Source organism: Neolamprologus multifasciatus, chromosome 6 (genome assembly GCF_963576455.1).
Source record: "Neolamprologus multifasciatus chromosome 6, fNeoMul1.2, whole genome shotgun sequence".
Classification (NCBI taxonomy): Eukaryota; Metazoa; Chordata; class Actinopteri; order Cichliformes; family Cichlidae; genus Neolamprologus; species Neolamprologus multifasciatus.
Genome location: NC_140444.1, coordinates 30130795 through 30147726, shown reverse-complemented (window position 1 = coordinate 30147726; position 16932 = coordinate 30130795). Strand labels below are relative to the sequence as shown.

At 42.1% G+C, this 16932-nt stretch overlaps 1 protein-coding gene and 1 long non-coding RNA gene across 4 annotated transcripts in view; one reads left to right on the top strand and one right to left on the bottom strand.

The window, feature by feature from the left end:
* LOC146517292 (uncharacterized) overlaps positions 1 to 16932 on the top strand; it is a 378392-nt gene that overhangs the window by 349686 nt on the left and 11774 nt on the right. The gene's annotated exons all lie outside the window — the stretch shown is intronic.
* LOC146517294 (uncharacterized) lies at positions 3485 to 16930 on the bottom strand. 3 transcript variants are annotated; one of them, XM_085161635.1, is made up of 3 exons: positions 13650 to 16930; positions 11862 to 13250; positions 3485 to 10013 (listed from the first exon to the last, which is right to left on the bottom strand). In XM_085161635.1, exons 2-3 carry the CDS (start codon positions 12731 to 12733, stop codon positions 9020 to 9022), a joined length of 1866 nt encoding a protein of 621 aa, XP_085017761.1. In that variant the 5' UTR covers positions 12734 to 13250; positions 13650 to 16930; the 3' UTR covers positions 3485 to 9019. The 3 variants fall into 3 exon arrangements, with proteins under 3 accessions (XP_085017761.1, XP_085017762.1, XP_085017760.1); XM_085161636.1 differs by having other exon boundaries at positions 13668 to 16930; XM_085161634.1 differs by having other exon boundaries at positions 11862 to 16930.

The window sequence follows — 16932 nt, the reverse complement described above, 5'->3', positions numbered from 1 at the left end:
TTAAATAAATGATTCTCAAAAGATGTGAGAGAAAGAGAGAGCGAGGCCCTGTGTTTGTTGTGGTACAACATGGGGGTAGGGGTCCAAAAAAGTACCAGCCCCGGGGCCCATCACAGAGTTGTTACGCCTGTGTTATTACGGTTGAACGTCTAGTAGCGTCCTTTGAGTCTTGCCAGAACATTCTGTTTATTTCTTGTGAGCTTAATGTGTCACAAGGAACAAACAGGTCAAGAGGACAGCTTAATACATCCTTGACTTTGAACAGCTTGACTCATGCGTAGCTGTAACACTGAACTCTGCGTCAGCCATGTGATGCGGGCTGTTCTGGAGCTTTGGTCAAGCTGCTCTTCTAGACAGGTTTTATTATTATTAGTTGTTTGACTTTACAAGATAATAATGAATTGTTATAATAACTGTTGAACTGTGTTTAGCTGATTTAAGATCATGGTATTGTTCAGTGCTGGCTAACTGTCACGTTGTTACCATTAATGCTGTTTCGGCCACTTTTTCCTACTATGGCAAGTCTAGAGTATCTACTGCCTCACTTTTAATACATCCACTATGATTTCATGAACTAAGAGACTGTTTTTGCAAATTGCATGCTAAGCATCAGCTGGGAGGGCTATGTTTTCACTAATTAGATGCAATATAGGAATTAATATGTTTTATATATGCAGCTGGTTAAGTCATACCTTACAAACACAACCGAAGCGCAAACTGTGGCTGGCATTGTTTCCAGAAAACACGTGTTCGGTTGTTTATGTTGGGTCCTAATCTGCTGCCAAGCACTGTTTTACACTGCCAGGACTGCAGCTGCTAGAACACAGATCAGACATTTGATCAGTTAGATTTATATATTTCGCAAAAAAAACAAATTTCACTTTGATCTGATGACAAATTAAAGCGACTTCTACACCTCCTTTATTAGGCTGAGTGTCACACTTGAACACACTGAGTAATCCTTAAAATTTAAGTGTATACAATTTAGAGTTTCAGAGCTCTAATGTGCAGCTGTAATGTTAGGAATACACATCAGCACCACGAGTGCGCGGAGTAATATCGTATTAACTTTTTATTAGAGTTATTATAGTTCTTGGCATGCTATGTGCACTTCTGATGAGAAAGTAATAATAGTTTTCTGGTTTTCTACAACATTTTGCTGTTATATCTTTAAAATTCTTTATGGTGATTTAATAGTCTTTTGGTTTACACATTTAGCAAATGTGCAGCAACCTTGTCCTGTTGTCAAATCTGCATTCTGTGTATATATAGCCCTTTGTTTCCTCCAGTCTGCCTTATATTTATGCTTCATTTGTTGTCAGATGCCTTGTATTTCTTTTACTCCAGTTTCTGGATTTTTACTTTTATTTCTTTCACGGTCCCAGCAGTATCCTTGCTCTACCTCCTACTTTCTTGATGCTCCCGGGTGGGCGAGTCCATTTTGCTCGAGGGCAGCTCTCTGAAAAAGCCCCTGGCTGAGTCTCCTGCCTTATATTTAAGAACCAGCTCATCCACTCTTTCTTTGACAGGCTGTAGAGCTACTCAGTAGTGATGTGAAGCTTAAGTTAAGAAATATTGTTTTCTGCTGAATGTGCATTTACTCATCTTGTTGTGTCCTCTCCTTATTTTCCCTCTGTGTGCTCTTGAACTTCTTCGGCTTGTTTGGCTCGTTCACAGACTTTAGATTTTCAGTTTGTTTTTTGGGTGAAACCTGTGAATGATGATAATTTCACACTTGGACTTTGCAAAGCTTGCTTTTTATTAAAATACTTCAGTCTACTGTGTCCTGAATTGCTCTTTCATCACAGTCTTGAAACTGCATCTGTGCAAGCCAATATGCAACCCATTCCCCACCCTTGTCTCTAACTCTAAGTCAAGTCTGCTGCCACTGAGGCCTTCTCTGTTCTGTACAGGGGTCTTACTGCTGCCATTCCTGCCTTTGTATATACCAGAACAGATGGAAACAATAATTTTCCTCCAAATAAAAAGGATTGCAGAGCATATCTGTGCAGGAAATTCTTCAGCCTGCAACCCTGTAGTCGGACAGATGGACAGATGCGTGCAACCTTATAAAACGTTCTTTAAGAATTAACTGAAGCAACAATTTTATTGCTCTAGCAAAGTTTAATTTTCCCCTAATCGCTGTAAAGGTTTTTCAATAATTTAGCAGTTGGATGTAGTCTTTGTAAACAAGCTCATCAATGAAAAAAGAGGGAAATTTGGGGCTATGCAATTTGTAAGCTGTTTTTAACAAGAGCCTCGCCATTATGCTTATTATTTCACAGCAGTTGGAGTTTACTATTTCTGTGTCTTTCGTGTGCAGCACATCCCTACGGCTATGTTGTGTTAAATGGCCCTTCTCTTACTGCCAAAAAAGGGAATATGAGGATGGTGATGAAGGAGGAAAAATAAAGAGAAGCAGGCTATTGTTAGCATGACTTCTAACACTGGTACAGCAATGACGCAAGCAGAAAGGAAGTAACAAGAACAGAAGGTGAGGAAGAGAGGTAGGAAGAGGCAGAAAAAAGTCAAAGAGAAAGCATAAGCGAGCGGAGATGGAGAAGAGATCTGAGAGGACCAAACAGGGCGGACAACTGGAAAAAAAAAAAAAAATGAAGCAATCATGAGCTGAAGTGCCTCATTGTGAGTCCTCGGGATGTCTGAAAATGTCAATTCAAACTGAGTGTGTAAGTGCCCATCACATCCTCGTGAGCTTTAGGAATCAGATGACGATTCACAAGGGAGAGACCTGCCATCAAACTGAGGACCCCGCAATTCTACCTGGGATTTTACATACAAGTATTTTGGCTGTTAAGTATGCGCATATTTTATGGACACTATGAGGAATATAGCACCATAATAATTTGGAGGGAAGTGCACAGCATGTTTACTGAAATTGTGTGATGGAGCAAATGGTTGAAAATTAGTGTGTAATTGGTATTTAAGCGAGTACTTTAGGACTGGTAATGGCAAAATATGTTTCCTGATTTATGGAAATCGCTCTCAAACTTTATAAACTTCTGGAGCAGCTTCAGGGCTCCTGGCCATTTATTTTTCACATGTTTCTGGTCTCTGAAAAGCTGTTTGAGGAAAAAAAGAGAATTAGTCCAAAATAAATTCTTGTATTTGCTGTATTGACGATAGAGAGCACACACTATGCCCTTTCATGTCTATATAATTTCCTTAGGGATTAATAAAGTATTCTGATTCTGATTATTTGATGCCTGTAAGAGCAATGGCCTGTGACTTGCATTGGTTTGAATCCAAATGTATTTACATAGTACCATTTCACAACAGTAGTCTCAATGTATTTTATATTGTAAGGCTAAAGGCCCAAATTATTAGAGCGAATGAGATGATCCCCTATGAACAATCACTTGGCAACAGTGGGAAGGACGACCCCCCCCCCCCCCACACACACACACACACACCTCCCTGCTCTGGATGAGCAGAGAGGGGGAGATAGAAGAGAAATGATTAGAGCACAGGTGCAAATGACATTGAAATGAAATGAAATTGCAGCCAGTAAATGTTTCAGGAGTGAAAACAGGAGAATAGAGAAGAACAGCCAGTGCATCATGGGAAGTTCTCCCTCAGATCCAGGTCACTTGGTCCAGAAATAATTATAAACTTCAAAGAAAAGGAAAGTTTGAAGCCTGATCTTAAATATAGAGAGGATTTCTGTCTCCTGAACCCAAACTGGCAGCTGGTTTCACAGATGAGGGGCCTGATCAGATGTGCTGCTTGCCAACAGGCAAGACAGGAAACTGCTTGAGCCCCCAAAGGCTGACAAACTTTAAATTACAGTCGTGGCAATATCCAAAGTTTGCATTGGTTTTAGGGAGGGAGCTTCCTATGATGGGCTCAGTCACTCATTTCTATTTCAAGTGGTATGCAAAACTGTTTAAACCTACCTAACAACAACAGCGAGAGTCCTTCAGTGAAAATGAACGGGAGGTATTTGATTTTTTTGTACTACTTTTGGAAAAGGACCGCAAGTTAGCCTTCACAAAGCTCTATATTGGGATAACATGGTACTATAAGGAACTTGTTACATTAGATTTACATTACTGAGCAACATATTCTGAAATGCACTGTCACATAATTACAGGTTAAACACCTAAGGCTACAGTCTCACACATGACCACAAATCCCATGAGGACACAGAGAGTCTTTGTTCTAGTGTTTAAGAGACTTCAGAGTGATTCTACTGCAGAAGCAGGTGCAGGTAATGACTGCTCCTCCTCAGTTAGCTGCTGAAGATCAAGCTCTGGCTCCTGGGTGGTGTTTGGAGTCAGTCTGGTCTTCCTGGTCCTGCATTTTACACTTTACTATCACGCTCTTGGTCCTTTTGTGCAATAAAAACCTCAGTTAATAACTCATGAGGTGTATAAATTGTTAAAGATGCACTGGAGTTTTTCACCACTCATAGTATTACGGAGCAATGTGGCTGAGTGTCACCGCACCTTGTTTGTGTTTCAGTTTATAGTTGCAGAAGTTAAAGTTGGAACTTAACAGATGGAGTTAGCAGACAGCAACAAAGCTACTTTAACATAAAACATTCACCAAAGTGGTTTAAGGGTAAAAAAAAATTGTATAAAGAACATTTTGGGTGCGATTGACAAGTAAAATTAGGGGTGTTCATCTTGTTCTGCTATCAGTCATCAGTTGTGCAGCGGAGCGCATTTACATTTATGATGAGACTGTCCCTGAATGGCTCCTTCCCTCAACATCTTTGTCATTCATTTGATAAAAGAACAAGTTCTTCTGATAGTTTGAAATGCATTAAGAATTAATCAAGCCTGAGGGGACGAGAGAACACTGAAGAGGGATCCTGGAACTTTTATCTGTGTATTTAACCCCCTCGCCCACCCACACACTTACCCACACACACACTTACCCACACACACACTTATCATGTCCCTGTTAGCTGAAGATAGTTTAAACAATTCTCAAACTAAAGTTGTTCTGAGAAGAAGTGCTGCAGTTCTTTGAAATATGTGCACCCATGTGTCTCGCTTACAGGTGACCATGCACAACTTCTTTCGCTTCCTTTTTTTTCTTTTAAATGAAAGACTAAACGCACGTAGTTTACTATACATGCCCTCCATTAACAGAGAGAGAGAGTGAGAGAGGTAGATGAAAGCAAAGAGAGAGGGGGAGATGAAAGACACTGTCACAGCATAATGGCATTAAGATTTTCTAAGGTACACGCAACCTAAGCCGAAGACATAAATAGGACGGTTTCAATGCAGTCTGATGCCTTGAGTGTTCTACCACTTCGCCTTCGCTGCGAGGACAAGAGTGTGATTAGCAGCTTGATGTCACAGGAGTTCATGCTATTCACCACCTCTGTCTTACACACAACTGGAAGCAGCCTTGGGGTAGATTTGATTTTGCTGTGTGCTTCTGTGCGCATGTTTCTGTTTCATGAACTTTTAAAGCTTTTTTGGAGCTCGTTTCTTTATTCAACAAGGTACCCACTGCTTAAACACGAAGTTAGGGTATAAAACTAATGATTCTTGTTACAATAACAAGAATCATTCTCTCAAGTGACAGCTCACCACAATTGCAAACACATTTTTTGGTCTGTTTTTAAGAGAGAAATAGAAGTGATCTCTAAATATGCAGTTAGTTTTGGTTTAATTAATCTACATTTTAAAATATCTGCCACGACTCATTTTTTTTTAATTGAGTTTTTTCCCGCACCTCATTTAAAAAACTGCAAAAATGCTGACTGTAGGCCTGTTCGGTGCTAAAGCAAAAGTGATCTACTCAGGGATATCTGTGCAGACTTCCTGAATTAACCCACAATAATCCTCATGCTTAGAAAGAAAGTAAATTATTAGTTTTGTGAATCAGATGAACTTACCCTTTAACATTGTGGAATATCAGATGAAGTCTAAGGAGCTGGAAAAGAAAAGCATCTGGACTTCTTTAAGTTTCCTTGAAGACGTTTCACCTCTCGTCTGAGAAGCTTCTTCAGTTCTAAGAGCAATTGGTGGAGACTCTGAGATTTTAAGCCCTATGGGAGTGACCTCAAGAGGGTCATGGACCCTCTATTGATCCTCTACCTAATCACACAAGACAAAGTGTGAAAACGCGTGCGGGTCACAATGAGCCAAGGTTTCGGGAAGAAGCTGAAGAAGCTTCTCGGATGAGAGGTGAAACATCTTTAAAAACTTAAAGAAATCCAGACGCTTTTCTTTCCAAGCTCTTTAGACTACGATGACATGGATGACTGAGAACCTTCACAGAAATATCAAATGAACCTGAAGAGTTACAAGAGGTTTAAATCTTTCACTCTGTTTTGAGGTTTTCATTTTCTGCTCTATGCATAGCGTAGCTCATGTTCCCTTTTAAATCTTCGGCGTAGCTTCATGCATGAAAAACTTCAGAAACCTGTGTCTCAGTTGCAGCAGGAGACTGGCTGCTTGGAGCGATCCCAAAACTAGATGGTGGCATTTGAAATGTTGAATAATGCTAAACTCCAACTATTTGTTCTGATTCCCCTTTTAAAATTCAGACACCCTTTCTAATCTCAGTGGCCACTTCTGGCCGTAGGGTGGCATTTTTATTCTAAAATAAATATGCAGGGCCTGATGAACAACAAACTTCCACGTCTGAGCAATTAAAATGCTTTTTGCATATCGTTAATATTCTCAGCACCAATCCAATTTTACTTCAGCAGCACTAATACTTGTTAGTGATGTTCTGCTCCCCCTGGAAATATTTTTATTCATCGAACCTTTTTTTTTCCACAGAGGCTAAAAGTGAGAAGTGAGAGGGAAGCATGTGGGAGAAAGAATCACTTTAAAATAAATGATGTTAATAATGTGTGTTGTTAGCTCCAGTAGATTTGTTTTCTTTGTGTACAGGCTGTGCTGTTCTCAGCTTCACTGCTCTTTGTGGATTCAGGAATTTAAAAAAGTAATAAGCAGATAAGGGATCCTAGCTGATTTCCAACATAGACGGGATCAAGGCAGAATTTGGTGAATGAACCTAAACAGCGTCATCAGCTTAAATTGATGCCAACTTCCTCTGTAGACATCAATTTTTCTTTTCTGTTTTTTTAAGTCATCAAAGATGTATGCTGAACAAGTATTTCTCCTTGGAAAAAGAAAAGTTCAAAGAAAGTATTAGAAGCTGAACATTACCATGACATTCATGTCTGTGATGAATGTGAATGACGACAACTGTATCAATGGTTCAGGCTGCTGTTATTATAAGGCTTCAGGAGATTTTTGTGGCCCACGTTGGGCCCTTTAGTACCAACTGAACCTGTTTAAACACCATAGCTTGTATTGTGTCACTACCATGTCCATCCCTTCACTGTAGGACCGCAGTGTACCCATCTTCTGATGGCTGCTTCCAGCAGGATAACGTGTCGTGTCACAAAGCTCACATCATCTCAAACTGGTTTCCTGCATGAGAGCGACTGCACTGAACTCAAACAGCCTCCACAGTCACCAGATTTCAATCCGATAGAAACCCACTGGGATGTGATGGAATGGGAGGTTCTCATCATGGATGTGACAAATCTGCAGCAACTGTGTGACGCTATCATGCCATCATGGACCAAAATCTCTGAGGAATGTTTTCCGGACCTTATTGAATATGTGCCACAAAGAATTTAGGCAGCTCTGACAGTAAAAGTACCAACATGGTACCAGAGCAGTGTACCCAACAAAGTGGACGTTGAATGTAAACCCGGTCCTGGCAAATATTCACTTTTGTGCAAATGACATTAATCGTCCAATAGAGCACAGAGCTTCATCTTGCTCAAAGCTTAAACTTATTTTTGACGCTACCTTTACACAACTGAAAAGCTTAACAAAGTTATTTATTTAAAAGTCGTGAATAATTTAGCTGTTGTTACAAATCTGGGGTACTGAGAATTCTTCATTTTACACAACCTTAGTAATTCTCTATTTTTTTACTTCTTTATTGTTCAGCTCACAAGAAAATAAAATTAAGTGTTTTTTTTGTTTTTTGTTTTGTTTTGTTTTTTACTAGGGACTGCCTCCTTACTTTCCTTAACGGTGGGAGTTTACTGTATACAGATTCACCTTCTCAGTCTACATTCCTTAAAAAGAGCTCTATTGTTCAGTACACATGGAGGTTCACGGGCATAATTTTTTTCTTGCACTTTCCGGTCAGTCCGTCCTTTTAGGGCTCCAGAAAATGAAGAGCTGTTTTATTCAGTGTTATATTACATTTATATTATATTCACATAAAAGCCGTTCTTTGGTTACAGCCAACTTAGTTATGTAAATGCATGAAGCAAAAACTTGTGCAGAGCAATGCCCTTTGCAAAAGTTCATGTTTAATAATACTTCCCAAGATTCACGCTGAATTAGATAAAAAGCGCTTTAATGTATGTGGCTCCTCCTTCTGAAATCTTTCTCGACTTGACAGACATTAATGGTAACATTATTCAGTGAAGACCTGTCAGAAACTCTCGCAGACAGTCTGTGTATAATACAGTTTGTTCCCACATGACGCGTGAGCACAAAATACAATCAAAGCCGTTAGCAAAAACAAAGAAAAGCAGAGACACATGACACTTTACCTCCTGCTGCGTTATTGTCTTAGGCAAATGATAGAAGCTGTTGTAACTATGATATCACTTGCATGTAATGGCACGCTCCATAATTTATCCTTCTTAATGATAACCAGTTTTCTCACCCCGGGCTAAATAAATCTCTGGCTGTTGCCTTACATTGATCAGTCCATTGCTCCTGCCTCCACATGCTTTAAAAAGATAAAAGAACTTATTGTTGCAAATTCAACTCTTGGGTCCCATGTGCTCCAGATGACACGGAGAGGCTTCTTCACATGAAAAGAAGGAGAGAGTACAGAGCTGGTCACTTTATCCTGAAAGCAACGACTGACTCTTGCCATGGATTATTATACAATGTTAACTGCAAACTTTAACTTGGGAGCGGTGTGCGTGTTTATACTGCCTGCAGGAGAAAAGGAAGCAATTCCTCCTGATACATCAGATAAACTGCAGTTTTCATAGGCTGGTCATATCCGTTGTTTCATCCTCCGTGTCCCCAACCAGAGAGTAGGTTTGTGGTGTTTTGCTCCTGTGCTGCCCAGCATAACAGAAAGCAGCTTTGCCCAAAGTAATGATGTCTCTCTTATCAGCTGACAGACTATACTCTCTATCCCCCGAATGCCTCCTCGGCGGTAGCACGTCTATTTCCACAGGACTGATTCCTAAAGGTAACGGTCCAGCTTTCTCATTTAGAGAGTGTCTCCGTGTTGGCAGGAAGTCTGCTTTTTGTATGGTATGCTGGAGGCCGTGGAGCTGGCAGGGTAACAAGGAGCTGTCGCACACGCTGGGACTGGACCGACACCAGTCTGAGATGCTGTGGTCGGAGCCCGCTCGGCTGTCTGAACTGTCTCTGACCTTCTGCCCCAGGCCCTGGACTCTCGCCAAGTTCAAGATCCTCGGTATTGTAACCATGGATGCAGATGCCGCCACTGCAGCAGCAATAGGGCGGCGCTCAGCAGACGACACTTTGCTGTCCGTTATCCCTGCTGCAGGAGGCGCCACTATAACTGAGCTGGAGAATGACGAGGAGTTGAAAAGAGCGGCAACCTTTTGGTAGTATCGTGTCCTTATGACCTTTGCTGAGCGGTACAGGTCTCCGATGAAACAGTAGCAGATCGGATTAAGGCTGGAGTTTGTCAGGCCTAGCCACTGGGCAAACGGTCTTGTCTGCAGGAGCCAAGACGATGGCCTTTGCTCGCAGTCAATCCAAAGGTCAGCCAAGTAGAGCGGCAGCCAGGACACTGCAAATAGAAGCACTAGACACACCACCATCTTGGCAATCTTCTGACGCATCTTAAGGCGTGAGGTGTGAAGAGCTTGGCTTCGGGGATCGAGATCAGCGAAAGTGGATTTCTTTCCTCCCCAAAGCCGCCTGCCCGTGAGGAATCCTATGGTGAGGTTAAAGGTCACTGGCAAACAGTAGAGCATCACAAACAGCAGCACGTTGTATCTGCAGAGGAAGTGAAGAAGTGAAAACATTAACAATGAGATGGTAATTTCAATCTTTTCTGAAACCCTAAAATACATAGCAGCAGTTTTATGTGCAGTTTATGTGGTGGAATTCTAACATTCACATTTTGTATCGCATTGGCTCCCTCCAAATGGAGCTATTGAGAAAGATATATTTTTATTGCAGCAACATTTCAAAGTTATATCTATTGCAGTGCAAGTATAGATATCAGGAAAACAGAGGATTGTTCTCAAAACTGTTAAACTTATTCCTGTTTTCACAGACGTTAGACAAGGATAAATATTGCAGGATTAAAACCAGCATTATTGTCTTAGAACTGAAAAGTGTTAATGGTATTTAGGGCCATATCATACCGTTCACGGTAATACCGGTATAATTTTGGGCAACGATAAAAAAATTAAATATCGCGATAGAATATGGGTAAAACGCGCATGCGCAGTGCCTTTGTTTTCATACGCACACGTCGGAAAAAGCATGGCGGCGAAAGCAAATCGTTGAATGAAACGGATGAACCAGAATTGGTTTGTAAAAATGCTGCAACTTCAGTGGTGTGGAACTGGTTTAGCTTTCGTCCGTCAGATACACAACAAAGCACTATTTTTGGTAGAGCATGCTAGCAGGCTGTTGTTATTACCGTGTTGTTTGGAAAATACGGCACACTTAAAATCAATCCTTTGATTTTTCTGAAAATCGACAGTGCCCCTTGTAATCCCGTGTGCCTTATGTATGAATTCTGGTTGTGTTTACTGACCTCGAAGCGATTTTATGTGGTACACTCTCGAAAATCTGTCAACTGTTTTAGTACGACTTTGCTAAGCTACGAACCCGGACTACTTGATGGATTGTCGTAGCATTACGGCTATCGTAGGCAGGAGCCTCGCGGAGTGATACGTACTGTGCTTAAACATAATATTACCGTATTGTGTGTGTATAACCTCTTTTTAAGTTGAGGATATGTCGGCCAATTTCCACTGGAAATGCCTTTTGGTTAAACTGTCAGCAAGGAATTTGCATTTACACTGTTAAATTTTTATATAACATTAATTCACATAAAACAGCTGCTTGTTTTAGTGAAAAAACATTGATGGGGTTTTTTTTGCACTAATAAAGTTGTGGAGTTGTAAAGTATTTTGTCTAGTGTCAGTTATATCGTTATCGCAAATTGTATTGTGATAAATATTTTTGGTCATATCGCCCTGCTCTAATGGTATTGTTAGATAATCATCACCTCTGCTAAATGGATTCACAGACAATGTCGCCACAATGGCTGCAAAGCTAAAATGAAAGTGGAGAGTGCACACAGCAGAAGTCATTTTGAGCTACTCGGCAACCTATGATTAATGGAAACAAAACAAAGAAGCAGAAGAAAAGAAGTTGGACTCTTTTGAGCATTGTCAATGTTGAAATTGTCGATTTGACTCTTCAGACACCTCTGCATGATAAGTGGCTCCCTGCATATAAATATAGGCAAGGGATAGCAAACTTTAACAACCAGCATGGGCGAAGAAACTGTTTTGCCTCAAATTACAAATTACTCAGAAAGCTAGTCTGAACAGCCAATAGGAGCCATCTGTGATGCCTCCTCCAATCTGATGTGCTCAATTAAACATTCATTCCTGGCAGCAGAGCTGGAGGGTAAAAAACCCCCACAAGCGGTGGACATCCATACAAAAGTGTAGCCTAACAGCACTCAGGGCTGAGGGTTTGTGTCAGGAACCTCAGACTCCATTCCCATTTGTGTCGTTCACGGCTGAACTGAACTTAATCTTGTAATACAAACTAGGTCATTGGACTCTGCTACGATCTGCAGGCTGCTGGATTACTTACCCCTGTTTGAGACGATGCTGAGGCCACTCCTCCTGACAGACCAAGATGGTGAAAGTCTCAAAGCTGATCTCTCGACGCCGGTTCATCACTGCGATGGGAGCGCACATCATCGAGGACACCGTCCACACCACAGCAACAGTTGCCAAGATCCGGTGGCGGGTGAACATGGTACGAGCTCGGAGCGGCGATCGAACGCTGTAGTAACGGTTGACGCTGATCACCGTCAGCGTTAACACGCTGGCCGAGACCGAGACAGCCTGCGTGAAGGGCACCGCTCGACACAAGAGGTCACCGTACACCCAGGCGGTGTAGATCTGGCTTCCCAAGGTGATGGGCATGCACACGCACACCACAGCCAGGTCGCACACCGCCAAGTTCACTAGGAGACTGCGTGTAGCACTCACGCCAGCTAGCTGCCGACTGCGCCGGCTGGTGAGGACTCGAAGGGACATCAAATTGCCAACGAATCCCAAAATGAACGACAGGCTGTACATTACAGTCAAAGCAATGGTGCTGGGCTCGTGGAGGGTCCAGAGCAGCATGCTCTCCAGGTCTGCCAAATCATTCGAGGAAAAGTTGGTAAAGGATAAATCGAAAGAGGAATATGATGTTTGCCTGATGGCTGAGGAGGAGGTGGTGGACAAGAAAGGGAAGGCGATGAGGGAGGAGTACGGAACAACAGCAGTGGGCAGCAGAGAGGGCAGAGGCTGAAGAGAGCCAGTCGGGGGGATGAAGTTGGCGGGCAGATTTAGAGCGCTGTGGAAGCTGTAGCTGTGGTTGAGTTTTTGCTGAGCGCTGTCGTGCTGCAACTGTGTGGTGAAGGTGGGCTCAACTGAGCTCCAGTCCGACAGCGGGTCACGGGAAGGATCCATGCTGTTTCCCAGTGGAAGCAGTACAGAAATATGGAAATCTCTCAGCTGGATGGCTTACTGGGTGGGTTTACCTTGGTCCATGTTAAAATCCATTCTGACAGTTGAAAAAGAACAAGCCAAAAACATACATTATTAAAATCCAAAAAGGGAAGAAATCCTCATCAAAAACGTCACATCAGGTTCCACAGTCTTGCCTTGAGTTCTGCGGGTCCTTCTGAAGCGCCTGGACAAAAATCTCTTTAGAGAGATGAAAACCTTGGTTTCCCATCTTATGCCACATCCTATGAGTCAGCTGGAGTCATGACGCTGTTCAACACTGGTCCCAGTGCAGTTCTTATGTAACGTGTGGTACATTCGTTCCTCGAGGGAGTGGCTGTCTGAACCTGATATTCCACCACCAGACATTAATAGTCTTTCTCACCTTCAAGGAAGGGAAAACTCATACAAACCACCCCCCGTCTGCCTCACGCTCCCGTCCTCCTTGCACCTGTAGTCCGTCATAGTGATGCAGTCCTATCTGTTTAGAGAAACCGGGCAGATATCAGAGGCTGTTTTCACCTGTAGCTGTATTAACAGCTACGCAGAACTGGCAACAGCAAATCACACATTCCTGGACAGAAAACCACTGACACGCATTTAAGTAAGTCAATATTTGCTGTCATTTTGGTTTTAGTTACAACAACCTCATTAAGAATAAGAAAAAATAATAATGTTAGTTTTTTACTTTCCTAAAGTGCCCCTAGAAAAAAAATTTCATTTAGGCTATGAACAAAGACAGAGTCCACATAACCACGTCACCTAGAAATCAAAGCAACCGCTTCTGTTAAAAGACATACACAAACCATAAATAGTTAAAAGGTGGAAAAATGAGATAGCAGTTTGTAAAATAATGACAATATAAATACAAAGAGCTGACCCAGAGAGTTTTACTGACTGTGCATATGCGGATCATCTTGATGCTGAAAGCCTGAGGATGTTAAAGAGGCAGCCAGATACTGAAGATCTGCAACACACACACGCGCGCGTCCGCGCAAAAAAAGAAAAAAGACAGTAGCAAAGTTGCTCCTGGATCGCTGACAACTGGTATATGCGCTGTAAAATCCCTCTTTCAGTCCCAAAGCGACAGCGTGCTTTGTTGTTTGGAGAGCTCTTTGTGTTTCCGTCAGCTTTTCTTTAACACTAACGAGCTCAGATGTCTGCGCTCCTGCAGGCGGGAGCACCGAGCCCATCCGCCACTGCAGGACTGAATATGTGAGAGGAAGGGATAAAGAGTCAGGGAGCGAGCAGCTGCTGCCCGACACACACACACACATACACACGCATACACCGCCTCGTACTCAATCAAACTGCACCTATGGCACTTATGAAACCCTATAATCAATCAAAAAGTGTCTCACTTCACTCCACAGGCTCCTGTGTGCTAAAGTGAGGGCACTCTGTGTTTCAGTTACAACCCATAAAATTGACATTTGCCTCTTCTCTTGACACACACAAACAGAGGTAAACTCAATTCTGTCTTCTGATTGATTACAGGAGCCAAATGGCTTAGTGACTTGTAGCTTACAGTTCTGCCATCGCTCTGGCAGCAGCTACGGATTTTGACTGAATGAGTCAAAAGCTCAGTGTTTAGATCCTATATATATCCGTAATCTGCCCAGCTATAGTAACCACGTTCCCCTGGAAACAAACGGGTTAATGATAAATGGCAGGGTCAGATTTATTGCCTGCTACAGGGATAAAATCAAATACTGGCAAAGCAGATGTTCCCAGTTCCCCAGCACCCGTGTTTGAGAATATACATGCAGCAGGCAGAGCTTGTAGCTGTATGGATACTGAAAATTATTCTGTGTGTTGGCCACTTCTGATTCAATTAGAAGCGTATTGTATGATCAAAGAAACATCAAAGGTTTTTGTTTAAGAACAGCGCCTGAAACTGAAGGAGTTCACGGTTATGTTCAATCAACATAAATGGAGTACTGACCAAAACACAGGATATATCTACTTATTTAAGGTCTTTTCATTATGATTCCCTTATTATTACCCAGCTACCTTTCAGAGCATCACTGAAGAAATGGAATTCAGAACAAAGAGCAATTCAAAGATATACACTGCTAAAAGATTAAAGGAAGATGTTCAAAACACATCAGATCTCAGTGAGTCGCCACATCGTTTGATGGAAATGAAAATGATCACCCTACAAAGGGCTGAATTCAAACCACGCAGCTGACTAGTCTATTTAATCCAAATTTCATTGCAGCAACTCAAAATGGCACTCAGTAGTTTGTATGGTCCCCGCGTGGTTTTATGCAAGCTTAACAACATCGGGGCGTACTCCTAATGACAAGGTGGATGTTGTCCTGGGGGATCTCCTGCCAGATGTGGGCCAGGGCATCACTCCCGGAGCTCCTGGATAGTCCAAGGTGCAAACAGATTGCAACAGATAGACCGGAACATAATGTCCCAGAGGTGGATTTAGGTCAGGTGAGCATGGGGGCCAGTCAATGGTATCAATTCCTTCATCCTCCAGGAACTGCCTGATAGTTTCACTAAATGAGGCTGTTGCCTAGCCTGTAGAGGTCTGTGCGTCCCTCCGTGGATATGCCTCCCCAGACCATCACTGACGTACCGCTGGTCATGCTCAACACCCTCATAAAGTCTGTTTCTTAATATTTGGTCAGAAACTGCTACACTTGTTAGAGGTCCTTTTGAAACTCTGGCTGTGCTCAAGCTGTTCCATGTGTCCAGCTGATGGGTTAAGGACCTTCTACAGCCTGTCCAGCTCTCCTAGAGTAACTGCCAACTTCCTGGAATCTCCTCCGTAAGACTGAGCTGGAGACACAACAAACCTTCTGGTAACAACATGTATTGATGTGCCATCCAAGAGGAGTTGGACCATCTGTGCAACCTCTGTAGGGTCCAGGTATCGCCTCATGGTACCAGTTGTGACACTGACCCTCGCCAAATGCAGAACTAGCGGGGAAAAAAACAGAAAAGATGAGGAGGAAAAATATCAGTGTCTTCCACCTGTAAAAACATTCCTGTTTTAGGGGTTGTCTCGTTGTTGCCCCTCTAGTGCACCGGTTGTTAACTTCTTTAACACCAAAGCAGCTGAAACTGTTTAAAATCCCTTCTGCTACTTAACTGAACACATCAACAACCCAGAGGTGGAATTGACTTGATGCAGTGCTCTTATTTAAATAGTGTTCCTTGAATTTTTTTTGAGCAGTATATTTTAATGTCAAGTTTGTTCATAGCCTCCTTTGGCTTTGGTGACAGCTTTCAAACTCCGTTCTCTGAACCAGCTTCACGAGCCCATCACCTGGAACTTTTCCAATAACTAGGAAGGAAATTTTATAATATAAAAAATATGCTGAGATTTAATTTCATACTTTTTTCAAATATAGACAGCATAAAAAACATACTGCTGTGCCATTGCATCACCCGTTGGCTTGCACAGCAGCGATTTGTCAGACATAAGGGAGCCAATCCCAAACATATAGTGTTTTTTATTGTTTATTTCTCTCTGAATGGGACAATAAATTACAAACTTAATGTTGTGCTGCATTAAATAAGACTTGAAAGATACCATAAAGTCATCAGAGGAGTGCTTACTCAGCAGCAGGGTAACTTTCTAAGGCTATGTTCACACTGCAGGCGAAAGCGCATCAAATCCTATTTTTTTGACCCTATGCGACCCATATCCGATCATGGTATGACAGTGTGAACGGCACATATCCGATATTTTCAAATCCGATCTGGGTCACTTTTGTATGTGGTACTGAATCCGATATATATCCGATGTTTCAGAAAGCGACTGCTGTGTGAATGGTCAAGTCGCATTAAATCCGTCTTTTACGTCACTGACACAAGACAGACGCCAATTATCAGCGCCGGAGAAGACATCGCGAACACTTCCTGGCCATCCGGTGAAACTGTTGGGAAGACAACGTTGGAGAAACGTGAACATTTTATTTGTACTGTAATCTGCAAATTCTGACAGAATTCTGCATCTATCCTTTGAAGCACCGCTCCTCTCTTAAACAGCAATAAGGATAATTATTAGGTTATCTACATTATTATGTAAATAACAAAATAAAGCAAAAATTGGGAAACGTGAAGTCCGAAGTATTTATATTAAGGGCCATCTGTCAAACAATATTGTTTGCTCTGGGTCTAAACAGAGCGCGTTGTGTGTGACA